This window comes from Urocampus carinirostris, chromosome 12 (genome assembly GCF_059441175.1).
Source record: "Urocampus carinirostris isolate Australia breed hairy pipefish chromosome 12, RoL_Ucar_1.0, whole genome shotgun sequence".
Taxonomy (NCBI): Eukaryota; Metazoa; Chordata; class Actinopteri; order Syngnathiformes; family Syngnathidae; genus Urocampus; species Urocampus carinirostris.
This window is the reverse complement of record NC_142360.1, coordinates 2,202,903-2,220,164: the sequence shown is the minus strand read 5'-3', so window position 1 is coordinate 2,220,164 and position 17,262 is coordinate 2,202,903. Positions and strand designations below refer to the sequence as shown.

General features: G+C 41.5%; 1 protein-coding gene across 11 annotated transcripts in view; it reads left to right on the top strand.

The window, feature by feature from the left end:
* Nucleotides 1–17,262, top strand: part of usp13 (ubiquitin specific peptidase 13) — a 156,632-nt gene that overhangs the window by 10,048 nt on the left and 129,322 nt on the right. For all 11 annotated transcript variants that reach the window (XR_015852218.1, XM_088349632.1, XM_088349633.1 and 8 more), the window contains exons 3-5: nucleotides 1,250–1,310; nucleotides 9,563–9,684; nucleotides 11,344–11,486. Coding sequence is in view for 10 of the 11 variants with exons in the window: in XM_088349632.1 (XP_088205758.1) it covers nucleotides 1,250–1,310; nucleotides 9,563–9,684; nucleotides 11,344–11,486 (326 nt within the window). In the remaining variant the exon portion in view is untranslated. The remainder of the gene's footprint in view (nucleotides 1–1,249; nucleotides 1,311–9,562; nucleotides 9,685–11,343; nucleotides 11,487–17,262) is intronic.

The following is a 17,262-nucleotide window of genomic DNA, read 5'->3' as shown; positions in this document are numbered from 1 at the left end:
CTGCACAGCTAATATAATATCATTTGTGAGTGATATATTTTTTTCTTGGCCAATGCATGTGTGACGTTACATATTGGAGCCATTGTATCATGTTGAGAAGTGATGTAATTACACATAATATGCACTTTCTGCAACATCTATACTGTATTGCTTTATCTTGGAATTATAGTTATTATTGACAAACTAAGCAAATTTTGATCGATTGATTGATACAGTCAAGCTCTTGTATCTCCAATACTATATCTTTATCCAAGCTGTATAATGCTAAGGTAATCGAAAACAAACATACATAAACAATAATTAAACAAACAGAAAGACTCACATAAAAATAATTGGACTCTGCGTTCGTTGTGTTTTCTCTTCTAAATACAGCATGCAGTATCAGTAATCGCTCTCATTAAACAAGATTTCCTCAGTATCAGTAAGAATAAGAACAGTTAGCGTGCATCTCTAAAAATAATAATTTCTGTTAATAATTTCGTAACTTTCTCCTTGATTGTTCCTGACAACAAGGCGGTAGTGAGCTCGTAACTTGTTTTCCGCCCGTCTCTAATAGCTGCCAGATAAGCCGTGCTTTGTAAAGAGCTGCTATTTCCATCCATGAATCTGGAAACACAAACAGCTGTTGGCATTCTGTGGGCTCCCGTGTCTGCCGTTTTTTTAAAATAATATTTACCTCATGAGTGCTTTTTTTTGCTCGCATAGTTTTTTTTGTTTTTTGCAGGAAACAAAAAACAAAAAAACGTTACAAAATAAAATGTTTTCTAATATACTGTGTTTTTTTAATTAAATATTTGTTTGAAATATTACACAAAATATAAGCAAATCATAACATTAGAAAATAGTAATTGTAATAAATATTCAAATAAAAAAATCCTGTTATTTGTAAATAAATAAATAAAATTACCTTTTATTCTACTGTTTACTATGTGAGCATTCCATACAAGATAAGCTAATACTAATTCAAATTAAAAAAAATCTTATTTTGCTTCACATACAATTAATAAAAAAAAAAAATGAATCTATTATCCGCAACACAGGGAGGATTAGCCTGTTTTCAAACCGTGATCCGTTACTTTGAGGTCGGGGTTTTTATGTAAACCGACCCCACTACTTGCTAGCCAGCATCTATCTATTTACAACTTCCATAAAATGTCAACGTCAACAATGCTATCTTCAATCTGGCTTAAATCACATGTAAGTCACTAAATTATGATATAATTCGCTTCTACGTTTTTTTCTCCCTTAGAAAGCCACTGGAGCTGCAGGGGTTGCTGTTCCAAGGCGAAGGAATGTAAACGTCTTTTTGGGTGAGATGTTCTTTTATTGAGCTATTAAGTTCATAAAATTAAATATGTCCCACAATTGGCTATAACAATTGGTAATTTCGATTGATTTGTGAAAATCTTTGGTTATTGTGAGGAATGTACAGTACTCCTTTGTTTTCCGCAGGGGTTGCGTTCCAAAAACGCATGAAGGAAAAACCTTTATTCAATTATTTTTTGAATACTATATTAATGTATTATACATTGAAACCAAAGAACAAACCCAATTTACTGGCTCAATGTTTTTTTTAACAAATAAAAGTACCATATTAATGTTTTTTATTTATTTATGTATTTATTTATTTATTTTTTTACAAATAATTTTTGTACTGTCAAATTCCGATTTCAAAAACCATTTTGCTGATTTATTGCACAACTATATTAAGGACATTATCCACTTTACTCACATAATACTTTGTCGCCATCATGTGGATGCTATAGAAAACTGCATTTACTCTCCGGTTGGCTACCCCCAAAAAATTATGAGAGCCTTTTAGGGCAACCCCTCCTAAAATATGTATGGAGCTGCAAAAAATAAGATTTATATAAACCTTATAAGAAAGGAAACACATACTGTCTCCATCTATATGTATTGGTAAATGTTAAGAACGCCTTCTGTTTGTGCTTTTACTGAAAGCATATATTTTTCCATTATCAAACATTTTTTAAAAAGTTCCAGGGAGACACTCGGGAGTGCCAAATAGCCACATGCGGCTCCAGAGTAAGTTTATCGGGTCGAGAAGTCCAACTTAGTTGGCGACAGAAAGCATATTCCTCTGCCTTTTGGTGCTTTTGCCCGTCCAGAGTGTTTTGTTGACATGATGGCCTTTGGAGCAACTTGAAGCTAAAAAATATTTTTGCATACATGATGTAGCTGCGTCATGTGGTTTTATCTGCATTCAGATTCAGATATACTTTATTGTCATTCTTGTACACGTGTATACAGAACGAAATGTCGATACATCTGACCCGCACAGTTTCCTTGAATGTACAGATATAAATAAAATGTTGTATTGAGTTGGAGTATTGAAGTACTAATAATATACTAAATAATTATAGCTATGTATATATTATACAGTAGTGCAAAGAGTGCAAGCGGAGCAGCTAACCAGATGTGCAAAATGGGCAGTCAGGTAAACAAGTCACTATACAATTACAATAACACTGGAGTACAGAGAACAGATGTGCAAAGGAGTGGCTAGGTATAAGAGAACTGCCAGTAGTGCAAAAAAAAAACCAAACAGATGTACAGATTAGCAGCTGTTTAGGCTTACTATGATTGACCATTTACCAGTCCTGCACCGCACACTGCAGTACCTCTTCCCAGAGGCTAGCAGAGTGAACAGCCCATGATGGGGGTGAGAGGGGTCCCTAATGATGTTCTTGGCTCGGGATAGGCAGCGCTTCTGGCCAATGTCCTGAATGGAGGGGAGAGAAGTCCCGATGATTTTCTCTGCTGTCCTCATCACCCTCCTCACACTACCCCAGTCGGAGGCACTGCAGCCTCCACACCACACAGAGATACAGCTAGTCAGGATGCTCTCTATGGTGCCCCTGTAGAATGTAATAAGGGTTGGTGGGGGCCGGTTGGGCTCTCCTCATCCTCCGCAGGAAGTACAGGCGCTGCTGTGCCCTCTTCACCAGTGATGCAGTGTTCACGGACCAGGTGAGTTTGTCTGTGATGTGCACCCCTAGGAACTTGGTGCTGCTGACAACCTCCACAGCCTTGTTGTTGATGAGAAGTGGGGCATGGTTGGGCTGGTTTTTCCTGAAGTCGATAATGATCTCTTTAGTTTTGTCAACATTCAAGACCAGGCTGCTGACTCTGCACCAGCCCACCAACTGCTCCACCTCCTCTCTGTAGGCCAGGTCGTTGTCGTCACTGATGAGGCCCACCACTGTTGTGTCGTCAGCAAACTTCACGATGTGGTTTGTGGCTGACCTAGGGACGCAGTCGTGTGTCATCAGGGTGAACAGCAGGGGGCTCGGGACACAGCCTTGGGGGGAGCCCGTGCTGAGGGTGATGACCAAGCCGCACTGACTGGGGTCTGTCAGTGAGGAAGTCCAGCAGCCAGTTCCGCAGGGGCGAGTTGAAGCCCAGGAGTCTCAGTTTGTCTACCAGGTGATGTGGGATGATGGTGTTGAATGCTGAACTGAAGTCCAGGAACAGCATCCACACATGGGTGTTCTTCTCCTCTAGGTGTGTCAGGCTCAGGTGAAGAGCAGAGGAGATGGCCTCCCCTGTGGAGCGGTTTGTCCGGTAGGCAAACTGAAAGGGGTCGAGTGAGGAGGGGAGCCTGGAGGTGATGTGCTCTTTAACCAGTCTCTCAAAGCACTTCATTATGATAGGAGTCAGTGCAACGGGCCGGTAGTCGTTCAATGATGAGATCTGGGGATTCTTTGGCACTGGGATGATGGTGGCAATCTTGAAACATGATGGTACCGTGGCTTGGTCTAGTGAGGTTTTAAAAATGTCTGTTAGGACACAAGCCAGCTGATCGGCGCACTCCCTAATGACCCGCCCTGGAATGTTGTCAGGGCCTGGAGCCTTCCGTGTGTTGACCCTTCTCAGGGTCTTCCTCACGCCAGTTGAGTCCAGGAGGAGTGCTCTTTCGTCCTGATGTGGAACCGCTTTCACTGCAGGGGTGCCATTTTGTGCCTCAAACCTCCCAAAGAAGTTGTTGAGATCATACAGGAAGTCCATGCTAGTGTCCCCCACTGGGGCGGTGGTTGGCTTGTATCTGGTGATGGCCTGAATGCCTTTTCACATATCCCTGGTGTTGGTTGTGCTGAGGAAAAGGTCCTGGATTTTTTGACTGTGCGATAGCAGCGGAACTGCAATAAGTAAACCACGATAAAATGGCAAAATGGCGGCGCCCTGTACGGCTGCGGCTGCATCTGCTCCCAACAGTTTCTTACATTTCGGTCAAAAACCCTAGTCTTCGACTCAGTTTTTGAGGGCGAACAAAGACAACTCTAAATGCAGATTAATATACGATCGCAGTTTTTTGCTGGATTTGCGAACATCCAGAAATCCAGCGCTCGTTGCTACGATCACTCTGGAGTGTTTACTTAGCCTCGGAGTGCTACATCAACAAGACCCAGCGGCCTATAAAGCAGCGAAGAAAAGTGGCAAGAGGAGGCGCTGTGACCGGAGGAGGAAGCGAGGTTGTCGGGCCGGGCTAATGGCTAGGCTGAAGGCTAAACCCTTCAAAACGCCTCTCCCATCCATTTTCCTCTCCAACGTTCGCTCCCTGGACAACAAACTGGACCATTTACAAGTGGAACTTACATCGAACCACGAGATGACGAACTGTTGCGCTTTAATTCTGACGGAGACATGGCTAAACTCATCTATCCCGGATGACGCTGTTCGCATTGTGGGGCTAACTGCTTACCGCGCTGATAGAAGCGGCGAGGTCACCGGTAAGAGCAGGGGTGGCGGACTATGCATTTATACTAACAACAACTGGTGTAGAAATGCTAAGATAATCTCGAATCACTGCTCACGAGACATTGAACTTTTGACGGTGATCTGCAGACCCTTCTACCTACCGAGGGAGTTTAGTGCTACCATCATTACTGCTGTGTACGTGCCCCCCAGCGCTAATACTAAGGAGGCAATGGACGTTCTCTACTGAACTGTGAGTGAACTGCAGCATGCTTACACCGAATGCATTTTTATTGCGGCGGGGGACTTTAACCAGGCCAACATGAAAACAGTCTCCCGCATTTCCACCAGCATGTCGACTTTGCTAAGAGGTAGGAACACATTAGACTTGGCCTACACAAATATCAGAGGAGCATACAGAGCAGCCCCCCGACCCACCTTGGCTCATCAGATCACCTTTCTGTTATGCTAATTCCTGCATACAAGCCCCTGCGGACCAGAGAAAAACCTACAGTAAAGCAGGTGAGGGTGTGGACTGAGGGGGCAATGGAGGCACTACAGGACTGCTTTGAATGCACAGATTGGGACATGTTTAAATCGGCTGCCAACTTACAACAACAAAATAAATATAGATGAGTACTCCATGTCTGTGTCAGCCTACATCGGTAAATGCGCAGAAGACGTCAGCAATACCAAAACCATCTGCACCCGTGCCAATCAGAAGCCCTGGATGACTGCTGAGATACGCAAATTGCTAAAGGCACGGAACCTTGCCTTTAAATCTGGTGATGAGGAGGCGCTGAGATCAGCGAGGGCTAACCTGTACCGTGCTATCAGACTAGCAAAGCGATCGCACAGTCAAAAAATCCAGGACCTTTTCTTCAGCACAACCAACACCAGGGATATGTGGAAAGGCATTCAGGCCATCACCAGATACAGGCCAACCAGCGCCCCAGTGCAGGACACTAGCATGGACTTTCTGAATGACCTCAACAACTTCTTTGGGAGGTTCGAGGCACAAAATGGCACCCCTGCAGCGAAAGCGGTTCCACATCAGGACGAAAGAGCACTCCTCCTGGACTCAACTAACGTGAGGAAGACCCTGAGAAGGGTCAACACTCCAGGCCCGGACAACATTCCAGGGCGGGTCCTTAGGGAGTGCGCCGATCAGCTGGCTTGTGTACTAACAGACATTTTCAACACCTCGCTAGACCAAGACACGGTACCATCATGCTTCAAGATTGCCACCATCATCCCAGTGCCAAAGAACCCCCAGATCTCATCATTGAACGATTACCGGCCCGTTGCACTGACTCCCATCATAATGAAGTGCTTTGAGAGACTGGTTAAAGAGCACATCACCTCCAGGCTCCCCTCCTCACTCCACCCCTTTCAGTTTGCCTACCGGACAAACCGCTCCACCGGGGATGCCATCTCCTCTGCGCTTCACCTGAGCCTGACACACCTAGAGGAGAAGAACACCCATGTGCGGATGCTGTTCCTGGACTTCAGTTCAGCATTCAACACCATCATCCCACAACACCTGGTAGACAAAATGAGACTCCTGGGTTTCAACACCCCCCTGCGGAACTGGCTGCTGGACTTCCTCACTGACAGACCCCAGTCAGTGCGGATTGGTCAGAACATCTCCGATGTCATCACCCTCAGCACGGGCTCCCCCCAAGGCTGTGTCCTGAGCCCCTTGCTGTTCACCCTGATGACACACGACTGCGACCCTAGGTCAGCCACAAACCACATCGTGAAGTTTGCGGACGACACAACAGTGGTGGGCCTCATCAGGGACGACAACGACCTGGCCTACAGAGAGGAGGTGGAGCAGTTGGTGGGCTGGTGCAGGGACAACAGCCTGGTCCTGAATGTTGACAAAACTAAAGAGATCATTATCGACTTCAGGAAAAACCAGCCCAACCATGCCCCACTTCTCATCAACAAGGCTGTGGAGGTTGTCAGCAGCATCAAGTTCCTATGGGTGCACATCACAAACAAACTCACCTGGTCCGTGAACACTGCATCACTGGTGAAGAGGACACAGCAGCGCCTGTACTTTCTGCGGAGGATGAGGAGAGCCCAACCGGCCCCCACCAACCCTTATCACATTCTACAGGGGCACCATAGAGAGCATCCTGACTAGCTGTATCTCTGTGTGGTGTGGAGGCTGCAGTGCCTCCGACTGGGGTACAAAAATATGTTACAAAGCTCACTCAAATATTTCTATTGTTGCTTACCCATTTATAGGGTGCAGGGTTTGTACGGGTGCTTTAAATCCTTGAAAATGCTTGAATTTAAATGTTGAGTTTTCAAGGTCAAGGAAATGCTTGCATTTTGGGTGATGTTCTTGAAAATACTTAAATTGGTTGCCATTTCCATGTACTTGGCAGTCTGACTCTAAATAAATGAAGAAAAACTAAAAGAAAAAGTGCAGGAAAATGACGCCGACATTCCTACTTATGACGTTGTTATGTGAAATGTCACCGCCCTCTGTTGGTCGCACTGAAAGAACATCTCTATTTAGAAAAACGGCTCTTTTGGCCTGGCTCACTGGGTTTTTTCAGCTCCCAAACGGCTCATCAAATTTTAATGATATATTATCAATAATAATAAACCATAATGCAACAAATTATTTAGTACTTTCATGTTTTGTCGGGGATCTCTGAACACCGTATGAAGTCTTAATTAAAATGTTACAAATCTACAAAAGAAAAGTAAATTACAAAACAATTTTAGCTTTTTACACACTAAACAGATCTAATTTCAAACAATAAGACAAAATCCCTTAAAATACAAAACAATAAAATATTCATCCATCCATCCATTATCTGCACCGCTTATCCTCAGTAGGGTTGCGGAGGTGCTTGAACCCATCGCAACTATCTTCGGGCAGTGGGCAGAGGACACCCTGAACTGGTTTCCAGCCAGTTGCAGGCAAAACAATAAAATAGAAATTAAAAATTAAGTCTTCAGTGCTATAAATAAATGGTAGGATGCAAAATTTTTTTAACTGTTTACAATTCTATTCTAACCATTTTAGACACAGATCCTCTGAAGAACACGCAAAAAATCTAAATTGAAATAAGCAAGGATCAGCAGTCTAAGATTGAAATAATGAATGGACTGTATCAATATCCTTAAAATTACTGTAAACTTTGCTCTTTTTCTGCTTTTTTTACATAGTACTTTCTCTTTTTTTTGTCTTCCATATTGAACTCCATTATTACCCAACACCTACAGAGCCATTTCCTTATTTATAGCAGCCCATTGACACAAAAAGATTGTACGTCATAGATAGGAAAATCTTAAAATAGCACAAAGTATGTGGTAGCAGCAAGATTGCGCCTTTATCTAATTTGTCAAAGTTTTAAATTTTTTTTAACTTTTGATCGTCCTGAAAATCTCCCTTTGAATTTACTGGAAAAATGAAAGGGCTTGAAAAGTGCTTGAATCCGGCCATGAAAAGGTGTATGAACCCTGAGGGTGTCTAATAGTTTATTTTTAAGTTATTTCAAGTAATTATATATTTGAGAGTCTTTCTAATTCGGTTTGAAACATACAATCATATCCTCATCCTTATTGTGGAACGATTTTTTTTCTCGAATCTGATCCCACCCCTTCCTCCCATGTTCTAAAATAGTCCGTTAATGTGTGTGAGCGGTTGATAAATGTTCTAAATGAAGGTGCCACATGCGTAGTTGCTTTACAGCGGTGACCTTCAGCTGCCGCCATCTGTCAAAACCCTTCGGCGACCATCTCCACATAGCCCCCTGAGGTTCACACACGCTTCTATTGAGGGTCAGGGTTCAAGCCCGCTCCTTCGACTTTGTTGGTGTCCGTATCACGATGACGATTTATTGATTTTGATCATCCTCAAATATAAAATTAATGATGTCGTGCGGTTTATTTATGGGAAGGGTCCGCCCTTATCAACCTTGTGAGTTCATCATTCCTTTTATTGCTTCCATTATTGTGTCTACTGTGGGTCATTACCCAGACAACAAAAAAAAAACAAATACACTGGGATATAATTCAAAAAAATATACAAAGAAACAAGTATTGCCCAAAAAACTCAATTTGCTCATTCTCTTGGCAAAAATGATTTTTAGTTATAAATACTTTTGTTAGCAATCACCTCTCGCAATGATATCCTTATTGTATTCTTTACTTTTGTTTGTTTGTTTCTTCGTTTGTTTCTCTCTTTCTTTTTCTTTCTATCTTTCATTTGTTCTTATTCTTTTCATCTTTTTTCTTCTTTCTATGTCTGTTTTAATTTCTTTTTTCTGTCTTTCTTTCTATCTGTCTATTTTTCTTTCTTTGTCTTTATGTCTTTATGTCTTTATTTATGTCTTTCTGTATTTCTTTCTTCATATCTAGTTTTTATTAATGTGTGCCTTTAGTGCATCTGTATTATAAAAAAAAAATAAAACTTAAACATTTTATTTATTTATGAATCAATTGACCTATTTATTCAGTAAATATTTTTGTGCGGACCTTTTTTGGTTGGTCTACATATTAATTAAAAACAGAATAATACAGTACATATGCAATCTTTTTATCCTATTAATTTTGGGCTGTATTATAAATAAATAAATATGTGTGTTTATTATTTATTTTATTTTGGTATTTTTTTGGTGGTAATACATTTTATAGTACAGATTTAAAGAAAACTACCTGATAAAATCATTATTTATTTAATCATTTATTTATTGATAATCACTCACAAATGTGTAGGTATCATATTTACTGTATTTATACATCCATCCATTCAGTCATTTATTTGTTACTCAGTGATTGCCTCTCTTAATGATAATTTTTTTGCATCCTCCTTGTGAAGATTTAGAGCTCAACCGCGATTTTAACGGAGAGGAATATGAGTACCAGGACGAGGCCAAGCTTGTAATTTTCCCGGACCACTTTGAGATCTCCTTACCAAATATCGAGGAGTTACCCGCTCTGGTCAGTGAGTTTATTTTTTTATTTTTATTTTTTTGCATGACAACTGGAAGGGACACCCCGCTGAATGTCCACACACTCTTTTATGTTATTCTTTGGCTGTTTGCAATTCGATGATTTATTTTGTAACGTAATTTTTATTGTTCTTTTTTTTCTTTTTTGAACACACAACGTAAAAAAACAAAAGGGGGAGGGGGAATAAGCGCAAAACACAAAACAAAAAGAAACAAAAACAAAAAACAAAACAACATTGCAGTGTTTGGGAATATCTTCCATGTTCAGATCATTCTTCAAAGTCCATTCTTCATTGTTGTGGGGTCCTTATTTTCCCTATAATCTATCCATTTTTCCATCCGTCCATGAACTGTGTCTACTGTATTCTTTTTTGAAAGGTGGTCCTCTCCATTACAAATATTTCCTCCACAGTGCATACCCGCTGCTCTGTGGTGGGGAGATCTTGTTTGTGCCATATTCTTGTTATTACCTTTTTGCTAGCCGTCAGATATTTTTAACCAGGCACTTATTCTTTCGCGTAAAAGTATTCCTCTAGGCTTGGTAAAGTCAGCCCCACTCTATATTTGGGGAGCTGCAGTTTTGTTTCGAATTCTTTGGTTTTCTTTTCACTGCAAATAAACCTGGATATCCCCTTTTTAAATGAATTGTGATCTGGGAACCAACAGTGGAAGGGACAGGACACGGCACAAGAGCTTTGGCAAGACACTCATCTTAACTACCTCTATTCTTCTATTCATATATAATACTATATTTTGCCATTTTTCAATATCCCTCTTAAAGTATTTGTTTAATTTTTTATAGGTGAAATCAAATAACTTCTAATCTTTTCATTTTCGAGTTTTACTCGTAAATATTCTATTGATTTGCTCTTCCCATTTAACTGTATCTCTCCTGTAGTCCCTTGTGATGGGACATAATTAGTTGGCAGAACCTGTGTTTTCATTACATTAATTTTATGCCCGAGTATTTATCATACATTTCTAGGAGTTCTATCAATATAGGAAAAGTTTTGTGAGGTTGAGTTAAATATACCAACATGTCATCTGCAAACGACGTTATTTTATGTTTTTTTCTTTCTATGACTACTCCTTTAATACCTTCATCTTGTCTAATTTATTGTGTTCAATGACTAATACAAAAAGGCTCGGAGAGAGTCCACAACTTTGCCTTCTACCCTTTTCCAAATTACTTTGTCCGGTTAGACTTTCATTTCTTTTAATCCTTGTATGTGGGTCCTGGTATATTGATGCATTTCACTGCTTCATCACTAAAACCAAATCTTCTTAGTGTATTATAGAGAAATGTCCATATCACATTATCAAAAACCTTTTCTGAATCTATACTCACCAAAATTGCAATCTTCAATTAAAATGTAAACAAGAAAAAAATCTTTACAGAAACCTTTACAGATATAATTTAAAGTATTTGCATTAAAACAGTTTCTTGCTCTTTACATGGACATCCGACATAAAGACGTTTTGCTTTTTGCGGACTACCAAGAGGAGCCGATTTCTTATTGTTGGCAATAAATATTGCAGGTGCACCAAAAAAATTGGGCTGCTTTGGTGTGTCACGTGCACAGTTTAAAAATAAATCTTGCTTGTTTTCCTCTAAAATTATGAATTTATAATTAATTGATCAATGCAGGTCACCATCGCCTGTGATGCCGTGCTCAATGCGCCGTCAGCCTACAAAAAACAAGAGCCTGAGTCCTGGGAGGAGGAGATTCAGGCTTCAAGGCATGTCAGAATCCTGAGACAACTCAAAAATGGAGTCAGAGTCCCGCCTAGGTAGGACCATATTCCATGTCTTCACAGGCGGGTCCTATCATTCATTTACATCAAATTATGTCTTTTTGGGGTTATTTTTATTTGACAGTTTCCCTATTTAGCCACTCATGTTAGCCACTTGACTGCACGCTATAGCCTCTATAGTTATTGTTAGCTGCGCTGACTTCACCTTCGACAGCATTTCTTGCAAGTGAACGTCTCAGGGTCTTTTTCCTCCTGCTGTTTTTTTCTCTAACCACTCATGTTAGCCACTTTGCTGTAATCTATGACTTAACAAAAGCTGCTATTCTTATTTTTAGCGGGTCATGCAAGCGAACTTCACTGAGTCTATATATCTGGCGTCTTTCATCTTCCACTTTTTTACCCACTGTTTACTTCACTAGCCAACTATGTTGGCCACTTGATTGCAGGCCATGGCTTACTGATAGCTACTGTCATGATATCTGGTAGCTGGTCATGTTGGGGAATGTTGCTCAGTCTAGTGATTCAGGCACGTGTTTTTTCCGCACTGTTTCCTTTTCTAGCCATTCATGTTAGCCACATAGCTGCAGGCCGTAGCTAACCGCTGGCCTTTCTTGTTATTGTTAGCTGCTCCTGAAGCGTCCTTTAGTGTCACTTCCCCTTTCATGGCTGACATTAGAGTTCCTTGATTTAGATATCTTTGACTTTTTTACCCCACTTTTTAACCCTTAACGTTCTGACTGTTCGCTGGCGGGCTGTTGGACTGTTGAGAAGCAAATACATGTCTTCATGATGCCACCAGTCACTGAAATACGTCATGCCACATTTCATTAGAAAGGTCAAACCAGTGAGATTCAAGATATATCACAGAAACATCACGAACATTCTGAAACAAGGTACCCCAAAACTTTAAAGCCGGTATTCCATTAATGAGACGATTTTTTACAAACATGGTCGCGTTACATTAGAAACAGTCCAGTGAATCCAACCATGTAACATTTTACCCGAAACACAAGATTATGCCAACAGCTAAAAACCAACCCGCTTAAAAGTATTCCTGCATCGTTTGCCGGTCCTTGTTGTTGTGGAGACTATGCCCCCAGCCGACTCCATCCAGGAAACCAACCCACTGCCTCTGTGTGTCTTCTTCATGCAAGTAAAGAGTTTACTCCGTGTAAAATGAAATTTTGCCTATCATCAACAATTATAATAGAATAATTATAATCAACCAGATGGAGAACTTTATTTTGGAAAAGGATCAACAGGAACTCACCTGTGACTAAGACCGCACCTCTTGACTGGGACTTCCCACACCTATAAAATAAAGGCGCAAAGCTCCAAACTCTCTTCTTTTCCTGTTGCATTCACACGTGCTTGGAGGGGGAGAGGCCAAGAAGGTCGAAAGCCACACCCTCGTCTCCCAAACCAGGAAACAATGCAAAACCAAGCCATTGTGCTCCTTTTCCCTATCCATTGGCTGAGGGTTGCAACCAAAGGAGATTTTTTTTCTTCTGCTATATGCAGCACGACCTGCTGGCCAAATCAATAACCACCTACGTAGATTAGTATAATATAAAGCAGTTACTCTACATTGTAATCCATCCGATTTGCCCTATAATTTACATTTAAATGAAACACAGACAGTGAAATGATTTCCAATATTTAGCCTCTGACCTTTCAATTGACACTACTCTTGACCAATTGTAAGTTGTTTTATGGTCCTTAGCACGCAATAACCTATGACGGCCTGTATTAAAAAACAAACCAAAAAAAACCCGACACTCATAACTTTGGCTCTAATTATCATCAGCCTGTAGTGACCGGTTTAAATGATGATGGACACTTTGAAATTCCCAACATAAATGTATGCATATTTACGGAGTGCATTCAAATCAGAGCCAAAAATGAACATACATAATGCAATTTGGGATCAATTTTTACGCGGTATTATCACAGGCAAGTGTGCAAAATCAGTGATTGACTTCTGGAAACTGAAGTTGAACATTTACAATTTTTTCACAATGTATAAATGTTAGGGATAATATTTTCGTAATAGGTTAAAACTGAAGTGATCAGCAAGAGAGACAAATGTAGTTTTACAATTTTATTCACTGCGCAGTGGGCAGACTAGAAAAAGTCTCGCATCGTTCCCGTGCAGCAGACTGGTTTTGTTCAAAAGTGTGCGCATGCGCAGGAAGTATCAATGACGTCACACATACGTCTACGGTTCAAAGTTCGCACATGCGCAGGAATTATTAATGACGTCACACATATGTCTCTCGGCTCAAAAATAGTACAAAATAGTAAAAACGAGTTGTAATATAAGTCAAGCTCATCAGGATTATTTGTAACATAGAACACAGAGAAATACACAATTAACTAAATATGATCTGCTTTTACATTTCCCCCCTGTTGTGGATTTCGAAGGACATCAGTGATATCAATACCAGAGGTTTTCAAGTTAACACATCATTAAGAAATACAACAGGTTGGTAGTTTCGTGGAGGGGCGAAAAACCTTCGTAAAGGAAAAAATTCCCCTCCTCCCACCTCGTTCCCATGAGGTCGAGAGTGTTTCTTATACTAGAAAACGTAATAGTAATAAGCGATGGTTAACTATAAGAATCACAGATAAAACGAACAAAAACCAAAACACAGAAAAACAAAAAGAAACCTGCCTGCGCGTTGGTCTCCACAGGGCCTAACCCGAGCCTGTGTGACTTCGTAGGTCGCCTGCCGACGACGGTGTAAGCAGGGGCCCGACCGGCCTTACCCATTCGGATCTTCGTGTGTCAGTGGTGTATACAGTGAGGGGGTTTTCCCTTTTAGTTCGTAGGGATAAGTCCATTAGACAACGCTGTCTGGGTCAGTATCATCATCATCAGAGTATTGTGGGACAGAAATCAATTTGTAATGGTACATATGAGCAATAAACATTCTTGACACCATCTTCTTTGTCATGGGCACGATGCAGCAAGAACATACGCCACACAGGAGAATAAAGATCACTAGGATTCCGACAAATGGTGCCAGGATCTTCACCAGAATCTGGGACCAGCTGCCAGAGTACAGCCAATCGAGCCATCCCGGCTGAACGTCCCTCTCCTGGGTCAATGTGTTTCTGAGGTTCTTCATGGTGGCTAGGGCATCAATGATTGTCTCGTTTTCATCCGGGATGTAGGTGCAGCAGTGTTCTCCTATCAGTGCACATACACCACCTTGAGGGGCCAGAGCGAGGTCAACTGCCATCCTGGTCTGGAGGGCCATGATTCTCATCTCATTAGCCGTACCGCTTATCCTCATTAGGGTCGCGGGGGGGGGGCTTGAGCCCATCCCAGCCATCTCCGGGCAGTGGGCAGGGGACACCCTGAACTGGTTGCCAGCCAATCGCAGGGCACACAGGGACAGACAACTCATTCGGTCATTCACACCTAGGGACAATTTGGACCGGCCAATTCACCTGAAATGCATGTTTTTGGAACGTGGGAGGAAACCGGAGTGGCATTAACAAAGGAATTAAACCTGTAGTCTATCGTTTCTACGCGCAGGGCAACTTTGCCGACCCCTATGTTAGGGAATAGGACGTGAACCAGCTTATCCCCTGTCGTCCAGTATCTTTGGTTCCAAGGAAGAATTGATCCCGAAATTGGATCATGTGGTTGGAACTCAACAAATCGTTTTCTACGGGTAGAGACCGTTATTGGATGTTTCGTAATGATGTAGGTGTGGTCAGAAATAGTTACTGGAGTGCAGACAGTTGTTGTATTCATAGGTAAGCGAGTATATGCTTTCCAGCCGCACAGCCAATAAACTTTGCCAAGTGCGATCAGATTAGTCTCTTCAGGGATATTAACGGTTGTATTGCAATGTGTGATGTCTATGGCACTCATTTTGTAGTGACCTTTTAAATTAATACAAACTAAAAAACACGAAGTGTTATTATTTGTTTTGTCACAGTTTTTGGTGTGATCATCGTGTAGAGTCACTTTGAGTCCAATAGGGCTAGTATGGTCTAACACATGGAGTTTGTCATGGTGGGCCTCAGTTGTGGGTTTGTTCTGAGTTTCATTAATAACCCCTAAAGCCTGGCTATGTTCTAATGGGGTAGCGTACATGTAAGCTTGTCCTGCACTGTAAGGCATTATGGAACATACATAACATCCAGATACGCCATAATGTGAGGCAGTCATATTAGCATAGCGCCACCATAAATTGGCGGCTAAAGGATGTGTATGATCTTCATCATTGTTATGGCCCGTCCAAAAATGACCAAAGGTCGCGTCCCTATTTTCGTTATCGCGATACTTTATCTCAGGGATAATACGGCGTTCCTTTAATGGTAAATTGATATTGCCTCCTGTGACCTGAGGTTTGGATTTAGGTGCCAAAACACACACTTGGCAATAACTATACAACCTTGTTGTGCTGGCATCACTGTTAGGTTGAGGTGTGTTTGTGTCTTTGTCATGTTCAGGAAAACTTTCCGGAATTCTAGGGTTATTTCAGACTTTGTCCAAATATGATGTAGTTCTTCCCGTGTTTGCCAGTATGTGTAAAGAAAAACCATATCCCAGTATTCATTATACGCTTTAGTCCTATCTTGTAATGAGACCTCAGTCTGCACTCCTGCATACCACTCCTCTTCTTTGTATTCACTACCTGTGCGTAGGTGGCCATATTGTAAATAATCATAACCTGTGATTGGCAGCGGGTATGGTTCACACATGGTACAGTGAGTTTGTAGTCCTGACAGGGGTATTATTAATTTAACTTGCTCACTTGACTGTGGAACACAGTAAGTATAGGGATATATCGGACCTCCAGACCAGGTGTATTCCCCTTATATTGGCTTTATGACAGGACATGTCATTTGTTGGCTTTCTGGACCCCAAATTTTGGTGCGGATGTTGGCTTGCATCGATTGGGCTGGCAAGAGGAGCAGGGTGAGGATGAGTCCCCACCCTAGAATGGTGACAAGCATGTTTATTTGAGTTCGGTGATCTTTTTGCAGTGACTCTGGTGAATCTAGGTGTCTCTTTCAGCTATCTTTATAGCTGTCGGCGTGGTGAGCAGGACTGTATATGGCTCGTCCCAACGTGGACTGGACCAGCTCTTTCTTTTCACCACTTTTACGAACACCAGGTCACCAGGAGTCACTGTCTCCTGAAACAAAGGAATAGAACCAGGCGGGAGATCTTTTGCAGAGAATGGCTGACCTTCCCACTTTGGAAGGTGGACAGGTCTCCCATGCACAGCCTCAAATGGTGTGATGCTTGTTTTTATTGGTGTAATTCTCATATAAGTTTTAACTAGGCTTAGACATTCGGGCCATGGTTTGCCTGTTTCTTCCATTGTCTTTTTGAGTTTGAGTCTTAGTTTAACTGTACCATTTGTTCTTTCAACAAGCCCTGCACTCTGTGGATGATAGGAACAGTGGTATCTGAGTGTTATACCCAAATGTTGTCAATAATGTCATAGACAAAATGGCTGCCATTATCACTCCAGAGCACTCTTGGAATGCCATGCTCTGGGATGATGTGTTTACAAATGGCTTTGGCAACTGAAAGTGCATTGTTATGTTTTGATGGTACAATTTCTACCCACTTTGAGAATGAATCTACAAGCACAAGACAATATTTATATGGACCACTTTTAGACAGTTCAATGTAATCCATATGTAAGATTTCAAAAGGGTAAGTCCCAGCTGGGGTCTTCCCTCGTTTTGGCCTAATGTTTCCTTGGACGTTATGCCGGCAACAAACCAAACAAGATCTACAAAAATTTTTAAAATAGGTTTGTAATCCTAACAGTACTAT